Raw genomic sequence first — 24444 nt, forward strand, 5'->3', positions numbered from 1 at the left:
GAACCAAGGAAAAGGTAGAGCAGAAGAGTAAGGGAGGGGATGCTTAGGGAGTTGAAAGTGGTCACTGAGAAGGTAAGATGCCAGCAAAGACCCAAGGGAGTAAAGTGAATAACTAGGAAAGCAATAAGGACATTGTTTCTGGTGCAAAGATCCTGAGATGGGAGAAGCCTATTGTGTTTGAGGACCATCATGGACACCAATGTGACTGCAGAGAGTGAAGAAGGAAGAGTGTAGGAGAAGAGATTGGGGAGATTATAGAGACGTTTGGCAGCCTTCTAAATTTTGGACAAAGATAACATGACTTATAATTCAAAAGGATCCCCCTGGCTTGGAATTAGAATGAACTATAAAGGGGCACATGTAGGAGCAGGGAGATGTGAGGATATAATTGTAGCAATCTAGGTGAGAGAGATGATGGCTTGGATGAAGATGCTAGCTATGGAAGTATAGAGTTTGAATAAATACTGAATGTAGAGCCAGAAGAGCTCCCAAAGGGTTGGATGTGGGTGTAACAGAAAGAGAGGAGTGGGGGATGACTCTAAGGTGTTAGGCCTGAGTTACTAGAAGGATGGAAGCTGCCAGAAACTGCCATTAACTAATATGGGGAATACTATACGTGGAGCTGGTTTGTGGGGTAAGACCAGGGGGCTTGAGTTTGAGATGTTCAGTAGAAATCCAAGTAGAGATGTTGAGTGGGCAGTTGGGCACTGAATCTGAAACTCAGGAGACAGGTCTGAGATGGAGATGTAAATGAGGGAGTTGTCTGCATGTTAAAGATATTTAAAGCATGGTAAATCACACAGGGAGTAAAAACAGAAAGAAAAGGCAGGAAAAGCATATAGAAAGAAAGGACCAAGAACTGAGCCCTGGAGATCTCCAATATTCAGAGGCTGGGAGGAGGAAGAGAGCAGGTTAAAAAAAGCAAAAAAGCAAAAAACAAACAAAAACAAGAAAACAAGAAACATGTCAAGGGGAAGATGGGATTGATTGTAACAGCGCTATGGATAGGTCAAGTCAGATGAGGACTGGGAATTGTCCATCAGTGTTAATGGTGCAAAGACCATCAGTAACCTTGACAAGAGCAGCTATGGTGAAATAGGGAGTGGGTGAGGGAGTGAAAGCCACCCAATCTCTGAGTCTCAGTCTTCTTGTTTGGAAAACAGGGAAACCTCTTGGTTTAAGATACCAGAGTAAAATATTTCTGCCCCTATCTCTTTAAAAACAAACAAACAAAAAACAAAACAAAACAAAACAAAAAAACAGGGGTGCCTGGGTGGCTCAGTGGGTTAAAGCCTCTGCCTTCAGCTCAGGTCATGATCCCAGGGCCCTGGGATCAAGCCCCACGTCGGGCTCTCTGCTCAGCAGGGAGCCTGCTTCCTCCCTCTCTCTCTCTCTCTCTCTCTCTCTCTGCCTGCCTCTCTGCCTACTTGTGATCTCTATCTGTCAAATAGATAAATAAAATCTTTTTTAAAATCACCCAATAAATAACATACAGGGCAAGGAACAGAAATAGAAATTTCCTTTCTGATAAAAGTAGCAGACAACTGGAAAGCCAGACTCTTATATACGAAGGTGGAAAAAGGATGGAGGAATTGTAAATGACTTAGTAGAACTGAGGGAAGATTTATTTGAAGTGCCCACAGGTGAGAAGAAAATTAATCTCCACTGTGCAATCTCAGAATGGTTAGAGCATTAGATGCACCAACGTCACAGAGGATGGGGGTGAGGCGGGAACTTGGAAACAAGGTGGTTGTTTAAAAGAACAACTGATCTATGGAGGTTCGATGTCCCCAGGTTTGCAGGCAATGAAGGAAGCAAAAGGTATATACATTGGAGCAGTTGAGCAGCTGTCTTCTAAGAGAGACCAGTCATAAAGGAAGGTGGGGCCGGGCTGGGGGCAGGGGGGCGGATTAAAATTTATGAAGTGAGACCCCAGACCTCTACTCTCACTTATTTCTGGGTCACTATAGCCAGGTTACACTTTCCCTAGGTAGCATATAGGAGAATATTTCTATGAAAAATATTTTTTCAAGGAAAAAACTAACAGATATGGATGTTGTTGTGAAGGAAAACCCCAGTGGGAAAAAGTGGCAAGTCCCTTCATTGTTCCCTCTCGCACTAGTCACTTGCCATGGAGCAAGCCTTCAAAATTCGAGGCAAAACGACAGTAGGCAAACCTCCCAAACCAAGGCGGAGGAAATAAGAACATTTTGACTTCCCAACACAGCCCCTCAAAAGCTACTGGAAAATATGCTGCACCAAACTGAGAGGATAAAGCCACAAGGAGGAAGCGGCAGGATCCAACTCCTTTAGAGGAAGAAGGGGATTTCCAGGGTGAGAGGAAGGGACGCGCCAGCACGACAGCTGGGCAGCGGCACAGAGCGCTCCCAGTGTGGGTTGCGGCAGGAAGATGGCAGCCTCCAGGTGGGACGCTGCCAGGAAAAGGAGAGAAGGAAGAGAGTTTCTCACAAGCTTGACCATGTGGAAAGCTGTACTGAGAGACAGTTGCACAACGTATGGAAAGATTCAGTAAAGCTCCAAATAAAACTGTTAATGAAGAAATTGTCAACTGAAGGAGAAATGAGAAGTTACAGAAGGAAGGCAAGATAACACTGTAAACTACTTTGCTTGGCAGTGGGCACTAAATGTGGAGTCATTAAAATGAAAACACGGAATAGGAACTTACCCCTAAACTGAGACATGAACATATTGGGAAGATGGTGAAGAAAGAAGGGCGTATGAGCGGGAGCTAAAATCCTCACCTCCAAGGAAGTCAACAGATGATGTCTTAAAAAGCTGGACCAAGAGCATAATGCAGAAATATTATTGAGAAACGTAGAGATTAACACTAGAATAAGCAATATATATTGGAAGTGCTTACCTCTGGGGTAAAGGCAAAGCGTCAAAGGTCTGGTGCTTTTGGTTATAAGCCTTTAGGCATTGACTCTTTATGTGATGCCCATGTGTTGCTTTGGGAAAACAGAGGATTCAGTCAACAACCACACACACACAAATGAGATAAAAATGACAGTGGAATTGAGTTGTCAGGATTAACTATGATCTCCTGGCTGTCGAAGTCCAAGCACAGTCCTTGGGGTTTGGAAATACACAATCGAGTTTTCCTACCCCAGATTCCAGGATCAGAAGCCAACCCATTTCTCACTGCATCTCTTCAGAAACAGGCCAGCACCAGAGACCTATCTGCCGCTTCCCAAACAAGCCATGCTGAGCCAGACTCCTTCCCTTGGAGACCTCTAAAGCAGGGAGTGCTATCTAATCCACTTCGGGATGAGAAGAAAGCATGATTTTCATTTATTTTATATCTTATGATTGTTAAATTTCTATTTATGGTCGATATTTTTCTATTTTAAACTATCCACTGATACAGTTTCAAACATTAAAAGGAAGTAAAAATAGGGGTGCCTGGGTGGCTCAGTCAGCTAGGCGTCTGCCTTCAACTCAGGTTGTGATCCCAGAACCCTAGGATCCAGGCACCAGTAGGGCTCCCTGCTCAGTGGGGAATCGTCTTCTCTCTGTCCCTCTACCCCTCCCCCAGCTCATGCTCTCTCACAAATTTTTTAAAAAGTTTTAAAAATTAAAAAGTAGGGGGCATCTGGGTGGCTCAGTGGGTTAAAGTCTCTGCCTTCGGCTCAGGTCATGATCTCAAGGTCCTGGGATGGAGCACTGCATCCGGCTCTCTGCTCAGCGGGGAGCCTGCTTCCCTTCCTCTCTCTCTGCCTGCCTCTCTGCCTACTTGTGATCTCTGTCAAATAAATAAATAAAATCTTTTTTAAAAAAAATTAAAAAGTAGTACAAAATAGTACAAAAATTCTTATATATCCTTCACCTAGATTCCCACAAGTGTTAACATCTGACATAACCATTGTACTATTATTAAAATCTAGAAATTAACATTGACACAATAATAATATATGATCTACTGATTGTATTCGTATTTCTCGATTGTCTCACTGACATTCCCTTCTGCTCCTTATCTACTTTAAGATCATGCAGTGCGGCTCATCTTCATGTGTCTTTGGTCTCCTTTAAGCTCAGTCAGTTCCTTGGCCTCTCTGTCTTTTGTCATTGTGACAGTTTAGAAAAGCATTAGCCAGTTCTTTTTAGAATGTCCCTCCATTGATGCTCTTCAGATATTTGCTAATGATTAAATTCATGTTGGGCATTTTGGGCAAGAATACCACAGAAATGATGCTGTGTTCTCTTCGGTGCTTCCTGCTAGGGAGGAAGGGTGCATAATGTTTGTTTCGTGTTACTGCTGATGTTAACTTTGGTCCCTTGGTGGTGATGTCTACCAGGTTTCTCCTGTGTAAAGTTATTACTTTTCCTTTAGTATGTCCTGTATTATGTGACACTAAGTATATATGGTATATACCCAAGGAGTATGTTTGAGGGAAATATTTAGAAACTGTGCAAATATCCTATTTTTCATCATACTTTTGCCAACTTAATTGTAGTGTTCCACAATGATTCTCACCTGAAACAAGTACTATGGTGTTTACCAAATGGTGATTTTCTACTTCTAGCATACCTACTATATTTTTTGGTTGGCATTCTACTGTAAGGAAGAGCTTTCCCACCTCCCCTTGTATTTCTTTATTCAATTGATTTATTCAGTTATTTATATCATTATGATCTCGTAGATTCTGATTTTATTCTATGATTTATAATTTGTGACTGTCGTTATTTATTTTGTTACCACAACTATCCCCAACATGTTCTTTTGGACTGTCTTTGACATGTCTCCATCTTTTTTTTTTCTTTTTTCTTTCTTTTCCCCAAGGACTCTTTTGCTTACCCAGCACAAGATGTTCCAAACTTGCCTGTGCTTTCCCCAGCCCTGTAATCAGCCGTTTTCCCAAGGAGTCCTGGCCCTATTAATGGAATGCAGTATTTTGTGGCCAGGATCTGGATGCCATTACCTAATTTTTTTTATAACATATTAGCTTTGCAGTAGGTACTTATTTTACCCAATATACTTTTTTTTTTTTTTTTTTTTTTTTTACTAATTGGGAAGCAAAGACATTTTTGAAATCACTGTTTTTAGCTTCAAGAAGCACTGCTCATTGTTTCCTTAGCCTGAAATGTTCCCGGGGAAGACATCTTGATCCCCTTAGTTGGAATTAAACACCCTGCCTTTTTCACGTGTACGTACAGCATGATACTTCCTCTATTTTGCACTTACCTTTTCCTGCCTTACTTTGGAGATGGCAGTTTATGAGTGAAGAACAACCCGGGAACTCATGGTCTCTTTCTCCATCATTCTCTATCTATCCTGTCAAACTTCCTATATTGAAAGAGGTTCACTTGTAAAAGTTGCCAGGCAATGAAGGCCAAGCAGGAAAGAGAAGTGGTCCATGTTACTGTGACACAGAGAAGCACCCTGCATTCGCACATACACATTGGGCAGGCCCCCAGAGGAAGTGAGTGATCCCAAGGAACAAAATGGTTCCGGTTGGTTCCCAAAGGAGTTCTGCAGTTAGCATCTTATCCCCTTAGTGTAACCTGTCATGCTCTATCAGGACTTCCTGGTCCACTCAGCTGACACAACTCTGACAATTTCTAAAATGTTGAAATGTTCTCTGTGTTGAAGAGCAGACTAGAAGCATAGTGCTTGTTTTCACTTACTAGTTGGGTGTCCTTGAGCAATTTACTCACCTTCACTGTGGCCCCATTTTCTCACGTGCAAATAAGAATAACAATCATAGACCTTTTCTTTGTGATTGTTTTGGTGATTGAGTTCATATAAAGTGTTTAGAACAAGGCCAGCTGTATTAAAAGGGCTAAATTACTATTAATGGTTATTCTTTGTTTTTTCTTTTCTTTTTTTTTTTTTAATTTTATTTATTTTGACAGAGAGAGATCACAAGTAGGCAGAGAGGCAGACAGAGAAAGAAGGGGAAGCAGACTCCCCCCTGAGCAGAGAGCCCAATGTGGGGCCCGATACCAGGACCCTGAGACCATGACCTGAGTTGAAGGCAGAGGCTTTAACCCACTGAGCCACCCAGGTGCCCCTGTTATTCTTAATACTTCAGATGACAGAAGGCCCTTATATTTATGTGAGGGAGCCTCAGAAAATGTGGCATGGAAATATACAAAAGTTCAGGGTAGAAAGGATTAGATCAAACTAGGGTTTTGTGTCTAATTAAAGATCAAACCCAAGATGGACAATTCATTATACCTTTCCAGTCACCAACCCCATTCTTGCTGCTCTTTGCCTTACAACCAGGCATGCCTTTCCCGTGAAGCACAAGACAGTATGCTTTGTGTGGAAAAGGTGGATATGGGCTTGGCGGGTGTGAGGGAAGCAGGACAAGCCACAGAGTAAACACGAAACATTTTCCTTCTGTGTCAGTTTTACTCAAAGCTGCATAAAGAAAAATATTACTGTTGCTTTAAAGCAAATGCTTTTTTGAGGTGTAAGGTAGCCTTTTGCATAAATTTTTATGCTAAAGCCAAATCTGTCTAAATAACATTTGCTTTTGTGGCCACTTAAGTGGCTCATGTGGTAGAAACATTTAAGAAGCATTGTCTTTCCGTGAAAAACCTTGCTAAGTCCTTTCTTAGCAGAAGATTCTAATAACATGTGGGACAGTGAAATAGATACAAGATGCATGTTCTGCTTGTATCAGGAGCCCTTAATCTCCGTCTTTGGGACTTTCCTTCCCATTTTTCACCTTCTTCCCATTCCCCACCCATATATGGAGGTTTTCCCTTATTTTCTTTATTAAAATCTTCTGCACATGCTTATTTAGACAGATTTGGCTTTAGCATAAACATGTATGCAAATGACTACCCTGTACCTCAATAAAGCATTTGCTTTAAAGCAATAGTAACGTTTCTCTTTATGCATCTTAATCTAAGGCAGGCCCAGTGGTGACTGGGCCACTTTTGCTACCAGAACCCTCTAGAAGGAGGCTAGTCTGTCCCCTGGGCCTGCCCTGAAATGCCACCACTGGGCCTGCCTTATATTTTAACATACAGAGCAGCAGGTGCCTCATTTCATACAGGAACAGAGGTAGTATTCCCTCCTTACCAGGTAGTTCACTGTTGGAAAGCTGAGAAAATCATTCCACTCTACCATATCAAGTTTAAAAGTTGCCTTTTAGTTAGTTGTTTAGTTACCAGATACCTGACAAAGAAAGACAAGCTCTGCAGAGCCAGCATGGATTTGGGGCTGCCAGCGAGCTACATCTGCTGTTGGAACAGTGGGTTTAGTATCACTAAGATAAAGATGTAGCATCTTCTTTCAGCCGTCTCCCGTGGCAGAACCAGGAAGGAAGACCAGCTCGACATTTTTAAAGAAGCAGTAAAGATTGCTTCCTGTTACAGCAAAAACAAAACAAAAAACAACTGGATTTGCCAGTAGAAGATCTCATTAGGATAAATATTTTTTTTACTCTCATCAATCCCCTGCCAAGTTGCTTGCTTTATTCTTACATCCACAAGATAGAATTCCTTTTAAAATAGAGTTAAAAGCCTGTACCAAGAAGCTGGTACACAGACAGTTGTATAAATAAAGAGCTCCAGACAGGATAATAGAAGAAGCTACATGTCAGGATGCCACGTCTTTCTGTCTGGCCAAGGTGGATGACATTCCACAACTGAAAAGATCAGAAGTTTAAGGCTTGAGTCAGATATTGACAATGCAATTGCAGATGCTGCCTGGTATAAATTTAACTATTCCACTAATAATGAATATAGAAACATTGGGTGCTATGTATGATGGATGGGGTTTTGTTCCCTTTACTTTTTATTTTTTTAATAATTTTTAATTTTTTATAAACATATAATGTATTATTAGCGCCAGGGGTACTGGTCTGTGAATCGCCAGGTTTACACATTTCGCAGCACTCACCATAGCACATACGCTTCCCAATGTCCATAACCCCATCACCCTCTCCCTACCTCTCTCGCCCCACAACCCTCAATTTGTTTTGTGAGATTAAAAGTCTCTTATGGTTTTTCTCCCTCCCGATCCCATCTTGTTTCATTTATTCGTTTCCTACCCCCCCAAACCCTCCACGTTGCATCTCCACTTCCTCATATCAGGGAGATCATATGATAGTTGTCTTTCTCTGATTGGCCTATTTTACTAGCCATAATACCCAAATAGCAAGATTTCATTTCTTTGGATGGCTGCATAGTATTCCATTGTATATACATACCACATCTTCTTTATCCATTCATCTATTGATGGACATCTAGGTTCTTTCCATAGTTTGGCTATTGTGGACATTGCTGCTATAAACATTTGGGTGCACGTGCCCCTTTGGATCACTACATTTGTATCTTTAGGGTAAATACCCAGTAGTGCAATTGCGAGGTCATAGGTTAGCTCTATTTTCAACTTTTTGAGGAACCTCCATGCTGTTTTCCAGAGTGGCTGCACCAGCTTGCATTCCCACTAACAGTGTAGAAGGGTTCCCCTTTCTCTGCATCCTTGCCAGCATCTGTCATTTCCTAACTTGTTAATTTTAGCCATTCTGACTGGTGTGAGGTGGTATCTCATTGTGGTTTTGATTTGTATTTCCCTGATGCCAAGTGATGTGGAGCACTTTTTCATGTGTCTGTGGCCATCTGGGTGTCTTCTTTGCAGAAATGTCTGTTCATGTCTTCTGCCCATTTCTTGATTGGATTATTTGTTCTTTGGGTGTTGAGTTTGATAAGCTCTTTATAGATTTCGGATACTAGTCCTTTATCTGATATGTCGTTTGCAAATATCTTCTCCAATTCTGTCAGTTGTCTTTTGGTTTTGTTAACTGTTTCCTTTGCTGTGCAAAAGCTTTTGATCTTGATGAAGTCCCAATAGTTCATTTTTGCCCTTGCTTCCCTTGCCTTTGGTGATGTTCCTAAGAAGAAGTTGCTGCACCTGAGGTCGAAGAGGTTGCTGCCTGTGTTCTCCTCAAGGATTTTTTTTAAGACTTTATTTATTTATTTGACAGGCAGAGATCACAAGCAGGCAGAGAGGCAGGCAGATAGAGAGGAGGAAGCAGGCTCCCTGCTGAGCAGAGAGCCCAATGTGGGGTTCGATCCCAGGACCCTGGGATCATGACCTGAGCTGAAGGCAGAGGCTTTAACCCACTGAGCCACCCAGGCGCCCCTCCTCAAGGATTTTGATGGATTCCTTTCTCACATTGAGGTCCTTCATCCATTTTGAGTCTATTTTTGTGTGTGGTGTAAGGAAATGGTCCAATTTCATTTTTCTGCATGTGGCTGTCCAATTTTCCCAACACCATTTGTTGAAGAGGCTGTCTTTTATTCACTGGACATTCTTTCCTGCTTTGTTGAAGATTAGTTGACCGGAGATTTGAGGGTCTATTTCTGGGCTCTCTATTCTGTTCCATTGATCTATGTGTCTGTTTTTGTGCCAGTATCATACTGTCTTGATGACAGCTTTGTAATAGAGCTTGAAGTCTGGAATTGTGATGCCACCAACTTTGGCTTTCTTTTTCAATATTCCTGGCTATTCGAGGTCTTTTCTGGTTCCATACTAATTTTAGGATTATTTGTTCCATTTCTTTGAAAAAAAAAAAAAACTGGATGGGATTTTGGTAGGGATTGCATTAAATGTGTAGATTGCTTTAGGTAGCACAGACGTTTTCACAATATTTGTTCTTCCAATCCATGAGCATGGAACATTTTTCCATTTCTTTGTGCCTTCCTCAATTTCTTTCATGAGTACTTTATAGTTTTCTAAGTATAGATTCTTTGCCAATACCTAGGCTTATTCCTAGGTATCTTATGGTTTTGGGTGTAATTATAAGTGGGATTGACTCCTTAATTTCTCTTTCTTCTGTCTTGTTGGTGTAAAGAAATGCAACTGATTTCTGTGCATTGGTTTTATATCCTGACACTTTACTGAATTCCTGTACAAGTTCTAGCAGTTTTGGAGTGGAATCTTTTGGGTTTTCCACATATAGTATCATATCATCTGTGAAGAGTGATAGTTTGACTCCTTCTTTGCCGATTTGAATGCCTTTAATTTTTTTGTTGTCTGATTGCTGAGGCGAGGACTTCTAGTACTATGTTGAATTGCAGTGGTGATAATGGGCATCCCTGCTGTGTTCCTGACCTTAGTGGAAAAGCTCTCCGTTTTTCTCCATTGAGAATGATATTTGAGGTGGGCTTTGATAATATTGAGGTATGTGCCCTCTATCCCTAAACTTTGAAGTTTTGATCAGGAAGGGATGCCATACTTTGTCAACCATTTGCTTTTTGGTATCTCAATGAACTAATCTGTCCTTCAGCCTCAGACTGTGAGCAATGAATGCTGTTCAAGGCACCTATGATGTGTTTGTTATATGTTTATGGTATTTTTGTTACAATAACCTGAACAGACTAAGACAGCCATGTTCTATGATAAAATTGGTGGAGCTTAACTGGCAAGAGCAAAACTTTAAGAGCTTTGGCAGAAGGAAGAAAATATTTTTTTCTAATTTTAATGTCTTCATTTGTATCAGAGAGGTATCCCACATCAGGAGAAGACCCGTGTTCAAACTATAAAAACTCCTTTCCTAAGCACTGACTACTAACACTTGTCAGGACAAGAAATCATCTCTTTACTACCATTTTAGTGTTAGCCAAATACAGGTGTTACAAACAGATAGTTTGGAATCACCTAGTTTTAGTAGGAAACAGTGGAGCCACATTTAGATTATATTTAAGGAAGAGATGTGATTTTTATGATCTGTAGTCAACATACTTATTTCTTGGAGAGTGTCAGCAGGCGAGAGTAGAAAGATCGGACGGGGTGGTAGGAGAGTTACAGAGAAATAACAAGGGAGAGAGCTGTACTGAAAGATAAGAAAGCGATGTCATTGCCTTAGGCAAGTCACTTGGCCATTCTTAGCGAGGTGTGAAATGAACAGTTGCTCTTTTGCTAGGGTTAAAGAGCACCATGTCTGATGGAGGAAGAAATAAAAGTATACAGCATCACATAGCCTCCCCCTCCGTAGGGGGCGCTGATGAATGAGTGGAGTCCCCAGAGCAGTAGCTTCTCTAGTTCAGAAAAGTCACAGCAATTTCAGACTCTTACTTCAGGGAGTTGCTCTTATTTGCATGGTCTGCAAATGGGATTATGGGGTTCTGGAGTTTTATTTGGTTTGAGATGAAGTGAAGGATAGAGGGGGAGCGAGGCATCACAGAGGAAGGCAGGGAAATGCCACAGAACTCAAATCCAATTCAATTATCTCTCAACCGCCACTGTTCTTTCAAGTTGGGGGTTAGGCTAATGATTGCCAAACATTTCACCAGTCTTACATACGTGGTCCAAGGTCTTATTTTGGAACCTGGAGGTACTTACCAATTACTGTTTTTGTTTAGGGCCTTTGGACTTCAGGTCAAAGAGAGACTAAAAGTGTCAAAACGCATTCCACAGTTCAGAATCAGGTTCAGAAATCACACCTGGGCAATCTTAGAGGCTCAGTTCAAAGTGTCTAGGGTCCAAAATAACAACGTTTGGCAAAGCAGAGAGGTTGAAAACCACATGCCCTTTGGGGACAGGTTAGCTGCAAGGTGAGGACAATGCACTGTCCTTAGATACTTACAGCTCCATTCTGGGGTTAGTTTTGAACAAAGTTTAAATTGAAAGGTTTTACTGATTTGACTCAGTCCATGAATTGCTTCCTAGTCTCTTGAATCTAGTCTGTTCTGATCATTTTGGCCTATGTCCTGATCCAGAAAACTTCTATCTGTGAACCATCTTGTGAAGACCACTTTTTCTCTGAGCTTCAACAGCTCACATGAAGACACAATCCTTTTTCTGGCTCTTTTTTTCAGAGAGTCATCAAATTTAAAGTGTTTCTTCAAGGAGGCAAAAAGATAGCTTACGCTTCCCAGATCATTCGTATACATCATGAACCATAGTCATCACACATTAAAAGCAAACGGATGGATTCACAGACCTGTACCCCTGGGGCTAATAATACATTATATGTTAATTAAAAAAAAAAAAAGCAAATGGATGGATATAACCACACACAAGGCATTTCATGTTCATAGATACATGAGGGGATTAAGGAAATGACCTGTTATTTTTCTGTCCCCAACCCACCTTCTTCTGCAGTACACAATATACAAAGCTACCTAAAACTTCAAAGCTAGAAGTGGCCTCAAAGGCTCTCTGCTGAGCACTTGCCCACGTGACTCTGAGCCTCAACTGCTTCCCCAATGAAATGTGGGTTAAGATATTTTCCACCAAAACAGTTTTTAGAAAGATCACCTATGTGCTCAATTAACATCAGTCTTCTCTTGTGTTGAAAAAACTGAGATTCAACAAGGTCGAGGGAGGCTCCCAAAGCAGTGACAGTGATGGGATAAAAGTGATAGGTCTCCTGAATCCCAGTGTGTCTTCTGGGAGGCAAAGGAAGCCCAGCTTCCCTCAGACACACAGTAAGGCTAAACCTGACGTACTCCATTTATAGGTCTGAGTTTCCATTCCTGCGAAAAAGGATAGTTCTCGGTCTCTAGACACTCAGCTGAGCACTGAGAGAGGATCCTCCACAGCCAGGATAAGGATGCATAAAGCAAGGAGAAAACTCTAAGCCACAAAGTGGTACCATTATAAATGCACCACCACAAGTTTCTGAAGTTAAATAAGCAAATGAATGAAGGAAGTTAAATAAACAAACAGCCAGTTTGGAGGGCTAAACTGTGCCCAGGTTTAGACCTATGTTTTCTAAGTGTCTGTAACTCCTTGGAGGAAACCAAGTCCCTACATTTTCCCAGTGCCTCAGCCTCCACCACAGTCCTCTCCTCTGGAAAAAAAAAGGATCTGGGGGCACCTGGGCGGCTCAGTGGGTTAAAACCTCTGCTGTAGGCTCAGGTCATGTTCCCAGGGTCTTGGGATTGAGCATCCGGCTCTCTGCCCAGCAGCTCTCTGCCCAGCAGGGAGCCTGCTTCCCCCTCTCTCTACCCGCTTCTCTCCCTACTTGTGATTTCCATCTGTCAAATAAATAAATAAATTTAAAAAAAAAAAAAGGATCTGTTAGCAGTTAGGTTGAATCATGTGAATGACATTGTCAATAGTCAACCATTTCTGAACTCTAAAAATGGCAATTTCATTGGTTAAAAATATTTGTGTATTAATCTGTAAATGTTCATGTTTTAAGGTGGCACCTTTGCTTGATAGGGATTTTTTCTTTATTTTTAATTATAAAACATGATAACACATTTACAGGAATTTTCAGAAGACTTGGAAAACAAGAGAACAAAATTACATATAGTTCCACCATATAGTATAATTATTATTTTGTGTATTTAACTCTTAGCATTTTATAAACATAGTTGAAATATTTAGAATTGTTAAAAATACTGAGGTTTTAATTACACCTTAAAACAATGAAGAGGAACCTCCAATGGATTATCTGTAAGGTTTCTTTTGTTTTTGTCATTCTGTGTCACTATGGCTATATCTTTTTTTGGATGACGGCCAATTAAAAAAAAAACATGTTTATAAACACATTTTTGCACTCAGTTTTATGAAGTCCATTAGCATAAAATGCATATTTGAAAACAAAGATAACCTACATTATTGAAAGAAGAGTGTCAACTTTTCTTTTTTGTAACTAAAATGTTAGAAACTGAGCCTATTTGAGAAGAAACACCGGGGCCATATCCTGCTTGCTTCTTACTCAGTTTGGGTTACAATTTTAGAGTCACGAATTGATCTACACACATTATCTTATCTCAGACTTTGAAGAATTCCACAGGATCAATATCGTCCTCACTTTACAAATGGAGAAATGGAATACTCATAGGAATGAAATTGACCTAAAACATTCATAGAGCCAGCTGTGTGCTAAGGATACAGGAAACAAGAGAGAGCTTCCTGTGGCCTATGGGTCATTGGGAACAAGAGAGAGCTTCCTGTGGCCTGTGGGTCTCAGAGCAATGATTATTTCAACCTGGAAAGGAGCGCACGGGGAAGATTTAACAAAGTTTTTCAGGAGTTCAGATAGTGTTTCTCAAACTTCGTGGTTTTAGAGCCGATGAAAATAACACAAAGGCCTAGGCTCATAGAAGTAGGCTAGGATCTGGACTTTTCTGCCATCCAGATTCCTCAGGTGATTTCAGTTCATACTGAAGTGTGTGTATATGCATGTGGGTGTGTGTGCATGGACACCTGCATGCCACAGTGACTGTTTACATATGTGTAGAGTAAATAATTAAAGGTGAAATTACAGCATGAAGCACTTAGACGAAAGAGCAGAAGAGGAAATGTAGGAGGAAGTTTGTACAGCCTGAAATGGCTTACTTGGGAATGGTATAAAGCAGTGGTTCTCAAAATACACCAGAAAATCTTGGAGGGCTGCTTAAAACACAGGCTACTGCACCCCACCACCCACTCTGAATTTGTAACTCAGCAGGCGCAGAGCAAGACCCCAGAATCTGCATTTCTAACAAGTTTCCAGCTGCTGATGCTGCTGGCCCAGAGGCCAGACTTCCGGACAGTGTGTAGAGACAAGCGCAGTAGTTCTAAACCTTGACTGCACTCTAGAAAACTCTGCAGTGAGTTTTTAAAAGCACTGACGAGTTTTTAAAAGCACAGCCCTAGAAATTCTGACATAATAGAGCCTTGATGGAGGGCAGCGTAGTTCTTAAAGCTCCCTCCCGGGTGGTTTTTTGTTTGTTTTGTTTTGTTTTGTTTTGTTTTTAAAGATTTTATTTATTTATTTGACAGAGACCTCCCGGGTGTTTTAATGCACCGTCGCAGTTGAGAACCATGGGTGCTCTGGCTTCTGGAATAGCAGAGGGAGTCCCATCCAGTCCTGGGTTGCCAGATTTAATCCTGGTTGCTGCGTCTCTTTTCCCAAAGGCAGGTGCATGCAGTGCTTGTAATAATCTCCCTCACATCCTTTTCCCACCTGGAATCCACGCTCTAATGAGGATGTTTCTGAAATGCATTTCTGTGAATAAGAGTAAAACCGGCGAGACTCCACGGATTTTTTTTTTTCTTTCAACAATGCTGCCCTCTTGTGTTCCTAAATAGCTGAATGATGTGAAAGCCCACTTCAGCCACCAGAATGGCAATTTCCAGCTACAAAGCTAAACAACTCGGGGGGGAGGGGGTGTCTTTGAAATTCAAAAACAACAACAAATTTAACATTCATTAAGCTTAATTTTTAATCTGTGGCAGCCCCTCGCTTCTCCCACCATTTTCCCCCGCATTCAGTGCTGCAGCCTCCTCCAAAGATAAGAACTACGGGCATTTTCTTCTTCACTCCACCAAACCCTTCTCTGCAGAGCCAGAAGCACAATCAATCAGGGAGCAAGAAATTACCACCAATTAAAGTATCTGGGGGCATTGGAGTGTCCCACATAGGCTTGGCCATACTCAGAACCATTCGTTCTCACCTTGTCCTTTTCACACACCCACCTCTTCTTCACTTGATTGATAGCTTATTAAGATTAGAATTTATCACGCGGGGGCTCCCATGTCTCCTCACAATGAGTTCTACACACCTTCTGGAACTCTGCCCTCTGGATGCTGGGTCTTTTGCACCTCACAGGTACTGCCCGCCCTCCGCCTCACTTGATCAAGCCTCCCTCTCTCTTTCCCTCCTGCCCCAGCCCCCAGCTGGGGTCATCACTGAATCCCTCTTTTGAAATCACTCCCAATGGCATGCAGACTTATTTTTAGGTCTCCCATCTTTAAAATGAAACGCTCCTTTGGCCCTAAGTACCCCTTCAGCTACTGAGCCATTTCTCTGCTCCATTCACTTCCATACTTGGAAAGAGTCTACTCAGGTTCTGTCTAAAGCCCGTCCTCCCCCTCCCCACCTCTTTCCTCCATCTGCTCCCACCTGGCTGTGGTCCCATGGCACCAATGACACTGAAATGGCTCTTCTCATGGCCAGCAAGGACGTCCCTGGTGTGTGCCAAAGGCAGCGGACACTGCGTTGTACTCTCTGAACGCTCAGTGTGTTCCACTCTGTGGGCACAGCTCCTTCTCCAAGCACGCTCTGCTCTTAATTCTGCAACATTTCATGACCTGGCTTCCTTCCTACTCCTCTGGCCGCGATGAACCGGAACCCAGCCCTCCTGGGTTGGCCTGTAGAACCTTCTCTGTGTCCACGGCAGACTCCCCTTATGTGGTCTTATCCACGGCTATGAATTTAAAGACAACTAATAGACTGATCAGTGATATATAGGTGACCTCCAGCCCGGGTTGCTGTCCCTGTCATTTGTCCACTGATTTCTACTGGACACCTCCCCCTTAGTATCTCACAGGCATCCCCATTCATCGCACATTCAAAGAGGAAACCCATGATTTTTCTCCCGAAACCTATTGCTCCCTCAGTCTTCCTTAGCCCTGTGAAGGACCAGATATCTGGGAGATCGTCTTGATTCCTTCCTTTCCCTCACTTGCTACATTCAGTCCAGTCTCAAGGGCCAGCGGATTCTACCAAAATATATTTTGAATCCATCCCTGTCTGTCTGTCTGTCTTTACTATGACCAGCCACCCTCATCTCCTGCCTGGAATACTGCAATTCCCTCCTCAAGATCTTCCTGATCCCTTCAGTCCTCCCCTCACCACAGATTCCCTACGGCAGAGTCAGAAATAGTGTTCTAAAATGTAAACTACATCCTCCTGTAGCCTTCCCACTAAACTCTGAATAACATACAAACAACATGGTTTGCCCTCTGCCAACTGTCTCTTCTACCCCTGTCCTCCTCCCTTACTCAGCCCCCACCACAATGGCTGCCTTCTGATTGTGAGAGCTCTCTAAGCTCTGTCCTGCACATGTTGTTCCATCTGCCTAGAAGGAACGCTCTTTCCTTGTTCTTCACACGGATGGGCTCCTTTTTTATTCTTGATGCCTTAACATTACTCCTCAGGGAAACCCTCGTGACCTCATTCCCTTATATCTAGTTTGTTTTCTTCACAACACTTTACATCTTGCATTTACTTCCTTGTGTACATCACCCTCTCTCCCTCTCAACTTTTGACTCCCTGAGTCCAAGAGCTCTGTATTTGTTTTGCTCACAGATGAACCCAGCAACTGGCAGAGTCCCTGGCAAATATTAGGTTAATATGTGCGTGTTGAATAAGAGAACGAAGGTACCGAAAGAGCCGCAAGCGCCATTTCCTCTTACTGCTCTCGTCAGAGCCAGCCCCTAAACTGTCCTGCGCTCAGCTCACTGATTACAGAATAGAGACGGGGCACCTTGGGTTCAATTTATCCTCTGTCAGCCTCAACAGTGTGATGTGATGTGTGCCAACATGTGTGATTCACCACAATATCCCCCGCCCCAGCGCTGTGGACCCTTAATGAATACTGCTGATGAAATGAGCCCCTCAGGGGCACCTGGGTGGCTCAGTGGGTTAAAGCCTCTGCCTTCGGCTCAGGTCATGATCCCAGGACGAGCCCCGCATCGGGCTCTCTGCTCGGCAGGGAGTCTGCTTCCCCTCTCTGTCTCAGCCTGCCTCTCTGCCTACTTGTAATCTCTGTCAAATAAATAAATAAATAAATTTAAAAAAAGAAGAAAAGAAATGGGCCCCTCAGCTCTGAAGGAAGTGGGGTGTGAAGGGAAGGGGGCCGGGGCAACCACGGAGGGGTCCAAACAGAGCGAAGGCTTCTGGGAAGAGGTTTAAATAATGGCTCTCTGCTTCCAGAAGTGTTCACCATAGGCATTCATTTCCAGTAGTATGATAAAAGGAAAACATTTCATAGAACTTTCTTGTATCTCATTTGCTTTATAAAGGGAAGAGGAACTTATAGTCTGAGTTGCTGGTATTTGGGAGTCTTTCTCAGAAAGAAAAATATTTTTCTTATAAGTCGAATTCTACCTCTGTTGAGTAGACAGTGATGAGTAAAATCATTCCATCTTCCAAACAAAGAAACCAAGGGCAATTTAAGAGCCAAACAAGCAAGGAAACCAAGTCCCCAACCCTGGCTGTCTCACTCTATATCCTGTCCCTTACCAGCTTACACAGTGCTTGTTCGTGAGAAATAAAATAAGAATACACCCACCTCAACTCAACTCTGAGACAAGGATTTGATTTTTCTGAAGAACTTGTACTGTACAGGTATTATTAGTAGGACACAGAGAAGTCTGAGGCCTGCGACCCCTGGAAAATATTAAATGACCTAGCATTCTGGGTGTTTGACGCACTTTGTGGGTCAAATCCAGCCATGTCTTTGGCTTTTTACACCACTGAACTTGAGGCTCTCCATGCTCTCTGGTTTTGTATCACATCTAGCTGGTGCCAAGAGGATTAGCTCAACTCCAGCTCTCCGTGGAAAGGATTCATTCTCCTGTTTAGGCAATGTGATGTCAACCTGAAAGAAGCCGATGAGCAAACTCTATGGGGCCAGAAAGCCGGCCCCGGTGAAATGCATCACATGGATGTCTCAGAATAAAGTTAAGTTTGACAAGGTCAAGGACAGGGTGTGCCACTGTGGGCTGGGAGCCACTGTGGCTCAGCTGTTTGTGCAGCATTTAATATGTTTATCTTTCTGCTAAACATATTGTTGTTGAGTCATCTCTATTACACAGACACCCTGTGTGAGGCCCAGCTCTGCAAATCCAACACACAAAGACAGGCCTTCTATCCTCAGTGACCTTACATTCTGCAAAGTCAAACTAAATGCTTCCTCTTACTTCTCACTTCGGTAGGGTACCCAGTCTTTGAGAAAGGTTAATCATATGTTCTTTTATAGGGCAGCAACCATGAAGTAATAGAAGTCAAGGAAGAATTTAAAAGTGGTCATCATGTCTTTAATATGATTTAGTAGTAGTACTGCAAGCTGAAAATGGAAAATCGGTTTACTCCAAAGAACCAGCAGCCTCCAAATCATCAACATTTCTTGTTAGACTATTATGTTGTCACCAATGTCCAAGTAATTTTGTTAATAAAACAAATAACTGCATTAAACTTCTAAGCCATGGGTGGGGGGTGAAAAACACACCAAAGATCACATAACTCCGAAAAGTAGAGAAACTAATGAAATGCTATTTGGCCTTCTGTAGAAATTGTTCGAGCCATGACACATGTGATAAACCAAGGAATGGCGATGTATTGGGGGACCTCTCGGTGGAGTGCTATGGAGATCATGGTAATTTCATTTCTATTTTTAAACGGCCAATACATACTTTATTGCTGTTTTTTCAGATAATGTGTGTAAATTACAAGGCCTTTTGCAAACTTTCCTAACAAACACCATGACACTGGAATGCTATGATTGATTCTGTCATTTCAGGGATGGATATGGGGTGGGGGTAGATCTCATCAGCTCAGAATACAGCAGGGAAGTTGCAGGTCTCTAGCAGGAATCATATTCTAGCATGCTTTTCAGTGGCAAGATACAATGAATATAATTCATTGTATGAATGAATTCATGAATTTCCCAGCTAATGAGATACATGAACAAAACAGTCTGGCTCCCTTTTTTAAAAACTGTATTAAATAACTGTACTGTTTATAACCTGCTAATGACACATCATTTCTCTATATTAGTCTGCGTTATATTTCTTTAGAAACCAAAATTGGTATTGTCACGTACTATGATGCTTCACATACAGACTAATTTGTCCTGGACTTTACCCAGCCCAGACCCTCCCCCAAAATAATAAGGATTTCCTACATTTGATGTTGTTTGTAGTGAGCCTGATAGTCACAACTTTGCTTATTACTTGGCATCCTACACATGTCTTGGTTTGTATTGATTGCATTAAAATGAAGTTTTCTCCAAACTGAAGGTTGCTGGGGGTGGGGCAGAGAGGGATAGGGTGGCTGGGTGATGGCCGTTGGGGAGGTATGTGCTATGGTGAGTGCTAGGAAATGTGTAAGCCTGATGATTCATAGACCTACACCCCTGGGGCTAATAATACATTATATGTTAATTAAAAAATAAAATAAAATGAAGTTTTCTCATGCATTATGAATCACAGAGTAGCCTTATTTCTCATGAGTATAAATTCAGTTGCAATCTTATTTCTCTCTAGGAAGCCTATTCCGTAGCAAGGCAGTTCAATATGATCCCACCAGTCTGTGAACAAGCTGAGTACCATCTTTTTCAGAGAGAGAAAGTGGAGGTGCAGCTACCAGAGCTCTACCATAAAATAGGTAATCTTCACCATCAAATTTGCTGATTATTTTTAACAATAGGAGTATCAGTCATCCAGAAAAAAGTGTTACTGAAATGCTTTCCTTAATGGTCCTAATTAACATAGAGATTGTGTCAATTATCCATTTCAGAGCCTGGAGAAGAATCGGATGTGCCCACAGGGCGGTCTATAGGGTATTACTGATGAAATCCAAGTGGCAGTAAATTGTGACTGGTGTATAAGCTGTACTCAGGAGGTGTTCAAAAAATGCATATAGAAAGAAGGGCAGAAACAATGAATAAACTCATTTTTTTCATAGGGTGCTTCTCTAATCAAAGCATGCATCTTTAAGTAGATTATAACTGCCTTTCCAAAAACAACTGTGGGTCTATACATCTCTATCTTATCCCCTGTGCCTGGAACTAAGTTAGACCTGGGGAGTTCAAGACTGCCTGACAAGCCTAGCACCACCTGTCTGTGTAGGAAAATGTAATATATTTTTGGATATATATATATCCAAAAGCAACTCGGAAAAATATTTCTATTGTTGACTTCCATAAAGTCAACATTTATTGAAACATCCTTAACAATAAACATGAAGGGCTCTCAGGTGAAAGCCTCTTTCTGATAACAAAGTGGCTTCTTTAGAGCTCCACAGACTCTCAAGCCTTCCTACATCATTAACTGGAGTGTTTTCCATTATAATATATGTGCACCTAGAAATGCCACTTATGGGGCGCCTGGGTGGCTCAGTTAGTATATATATGAATATATATATATTTGTATGTATAGAATATATACATAAGCATTTTGGACATCCAGGGGCGCCTGGGTGGCTCAATGGGTAAAGCCTCTGCCTTCGACTCAGGTCATGATCTCAGGGTCCTGGGATCCAGCCCCATATCCCACATCGGGCTCTCTGCTTAGCGGGGAGCCTGCTTCCCCCCCCCCCTCCCTGCCTCTCTGTCTACTTGTGATCTATCTCTCTCTGTCAAATAAATAAATAGAATCTTAAAAAAAAAAAAAAAAAAAAAAAGAATTTTGGACATCCGAAAAACAGGAATAAGCCACATTTTCAGCCTGGATGTAATCAATACAGGGTCCAGAGATAACTTTCTTTCTAAAAAGTAGAGATTCCTAAAAAATAGAGCAGGAAAATGCTGGGTTAAAAAAAAAAAAAAAAAAAAAAAGAATAAGACCATCAACAGCAATAAGGATCACTGGCATTGTTAGCATTTGCTTTGTGTTTCGTCTGCAGTAGGCACTGTGCTGCCATGGACCGGACCAGGCTCAGGGGACAAGTGAAGCACTGAGACATTCTCCTGTGCAAGTCAGTGCTGGTCTCGGAGTATAAAAAGAAGCATCCATCTTAGACATCAGCAAAGAATGAGTGAGCCACGTTTTTAGGCTTGCTTGGCTTGAAAACAAGGCCCGCTCCCTATAACTGAGAGTACATGTTCAATTGGCTTACAGATGAACCACAACCTATAAATAACTAAATTTTAGGGGTGCCAGGGTGGCTCAGGTGGTTTAGCGTCTGTCTTCAGCTCAGGTCATGATCCCAGGGTCTAGGTATGGAGTCCCGCATTGGGCTCCCTGCTCACCAGGCGGTCTGCTTCTCCCTCTCCCTCTGCCCCACCCCACCACTCGTGATCTCTCTCTCTCTCAAAGAAACAAATTATTTTATAAATAGATAAATATTAATGGAAAGATGTATGCTGGCATTAACTTACTTATCTGACTTGCTGTTTTCCCGTGACTAACCAAGTCCTGTTTTAAACACTCTCACCCTTTTAATCTCCGTTTGCACAAGCAACTTAATTCCGTTTTTTTTCTTCTATAGGAGTTGGAGCAATGACATGGTCTCCACTTGCCTGTGGAATCATCTCAGGAAAATATGGAAACGGAGTGCCTGAAAGTTCTAGGGCTTCACTGAAGGTATTTTCCCCCACTTCTAGAAAAGAGTCTGGGGATGGGAGAAGGGGATGGAAAAAGTTTGAACAGAACAGCTCTGCAGCAGCCTGTGGCCTCCTGGCTCAGGCAGAGCATGGCCTTAGCCAGGCCAGTGTCATCAGGCGGGCTCCCCCAAGCCCCGAGAAGGCCTCTGCTCCAGGGCCAAGTATCAGTCAGGCATTCGTAATCTGTAAGCACAGAAAATTCTCCTCCTCTGCGGACTGGGGGAAATGCCCACTTGCCCTGGTTGGGTTTATAGGGCTTAAATCCCTACGCTGTTATTTTTTCTTGTGTTCACGAAAGCATTTCATTCCTCCTTGGAAATTGATGAAATGTAAAATCCCTTTTCTTTGTAAGAGGATCTATTTTTACTTTTCTTGACAAAACAATTGGGGAAAGCCCATTGTGCGGCTGCGGATTGATGTTGTTTTGGGGGGAGGTGGCAAAGAGGGAGGGTTTGGGAAGCCAGGCAAACCTCTGTCTCTGGGGCTCAAGGCTGGTGTTTTTGCAGAGATCAAAAGGCCACACAGTCTTACAATTTAAATTCTTCTCTGAAACAGAAAGATACTTGACATCACTGACATAAAATTATTTCCGTTCAGAACATGTAGCTGATTAATTTGTTGGAGAGTACTCCAAACATTCCTCATTAACAACGTGTCTGTTTTTAAAAACTTGAGACAACGTGTAATAACATTAGAATCACAAATGGTAATGTCAAGGGAGAAAGAGAATATTGGCATTTAAAAAAAATTCAGACATGGCAGAGGCCTCTAAGGAGCAGAAATCTGACACAGCCTCTTGTTTCCAAAGTTAGCAGGAGGACAGCCCAAGTTAGGCCTGAACCACCAACCCTGTAATCAACTTGCTGGGACGACTGTGACCGTCGCTAATCAGAACCATTTCAAAGCTCTAGGTCTCCCACTCCTTCTGCTTGTTACAGTTGACCTATTAGCTAGTTTGTTCTCTAAAATAATATCTCCTAAAGCATGGTGACATGCCTATTTCTAGCTTGGCATTATCACAAAATATAATTATCCTAGAATATTAATTGTGCTCTTGCTTCTGAAAATTGCACATTATTCTGAACCAAGTTTAAATAAGTTAGCGAGGAAAAACTATAAGCATCCTATGGAAGAATATATGAAAAGAAAAAGGCAAAAAAGAAAGTGAAGAAGAAAAGGAAGCATTGAAAATTGCAGTTTTACTGGGCACCTCCTATTTGCCAAGCATTGGGCCTAGCATTTTTATTCATCTCCTTTAATCTGTACAAATTAAATAGATACAGATGACTCTTAATCAGATGTGGCTAAGCATGTTGCCTTACATTTTTTCAGAGACTTTTTAAAAAGATTTTATTTATTTGAGAATGGGCGAGAGACAGAGAGCACACAGAGGGAGTGGGAGAAGCAGACTCCCTGCTGAGCAGGGAGCCCAGCACAGGGCTCAATCTTAGGACCCTGGATAATGACCTGAGCTGAAAGCAGACATTGAACTGACTAAGCCGCACAGCCACCCTTTCAGAGATGTTTTTAAGAACTCAAAGTACTTCTGCATATGCTGAAGTTCTTAGACTATCCTTATAAGAGGGTAAACCTTTCCAGATATAGAAACTGAGCATGAAGAGGTCAAATAATAATCCAAGAGCATAAACTCCTAATAGTTTATTCTAGAACCCAGGTTTCCTGGCTCTGTTTATCTCCCCTGAAGACATTTCTGTCTCCTTACCAACCCAGGTTTCTAATGGAGGAAGAAGCAGCTGAACTGTACTTGGAGTGTAAGACTGGTTGACCTCTGTCATTGTTTGGAAGCAGCTTACATATGGCAAACAAACAAACAAAACAAAAAACCTTTCATACCTTTTACAAATGAATTAACAAAGGAGAAAGTAAAAAAAAAAAAAAAAAAGTAAGGAGGTACAAAATACTGAAGGTGGCTAAGTCCAAAAGCAACTCAGAAAAATAATTCTATTGTTGACTTCCATGAAGTCAACATCTACTGAAACATCCTTAACAATAAACATGAAGGGCTCTCAGGAGAAAAGCCTCTTCCTGATCACAAAGCGGCTTCTTTAGAGCTCCACAGACTCTCAAGCCTTCCTACATCATTAGGCGGAATGTTTTCCATACTAATATATGTGCACCTAAAATACCACTTGCGGGGCGCCTGGCTGGCTCAGCTAGTGTAGCATGCAGCTCTTGTTCACAAGGTCATGAGTTCGAGCTCCACATTGGGCATGGAGCCAACTTAAAATAAAAAAATAAAGTTGCTTTTTAAAAAAAGGAAAACCATTTCTATAGAATAACTGAAGCAAAAAATATAAATAAATAAATAAATAAATAAATAAATAAATAAATAAAAGATAGAGAGCTAGGCAAGTAAGATAAATAAGCTGGCAGCTTTTACCTCCCCCCACC

General features: G+C 41.9%; 1 protein-coding gene across 6 annotated transcripts in view; it reads left to right on the plus strand.

Annotated features, from left to right (window-relative positions):
• KCNAB1 (potassium voltage-gated channel subfamily A regulatory beta subunit 1) overlaps positions 1 to 24444 on the plus strand; it is a 400144-nt gene that overhangs the window by 358228 nt on the left and 17472 nt on the right. For all 6 annotated transcript variants that reach the window (XM_082685469.1, XM_082685473.1, XM_082685472.1 and 3 more), the window contains 3 exons: positions 18998 to 19083; positions 19973 to 20093; positions 21918 to 22012. In XM_082685469.1, coding sequence (XP_082541595.1) covers positions 18998 to 19083; positions 19973 to 20093; positions 21918 to 22012 — 302 coding nt within the window. The remainder of the gene's footprint in view (positions 1 to 18997; positions 19084 to 19972; positions 20094 to 21917; positions 22013 to 24444) is intronic.

Source organism: Mustela nivalis (genome assembly GCF_964662115.1).
Source record: "Mustela nivalis genome assembly, chromosome: 1".
Classification (NCBI taxonomy): domain Eukaryota; kingdom Metazoa; phylum Chordata; class Mammalia; order Carnivora; family Mustelidae; genus Mustela; species Mustela nivalis.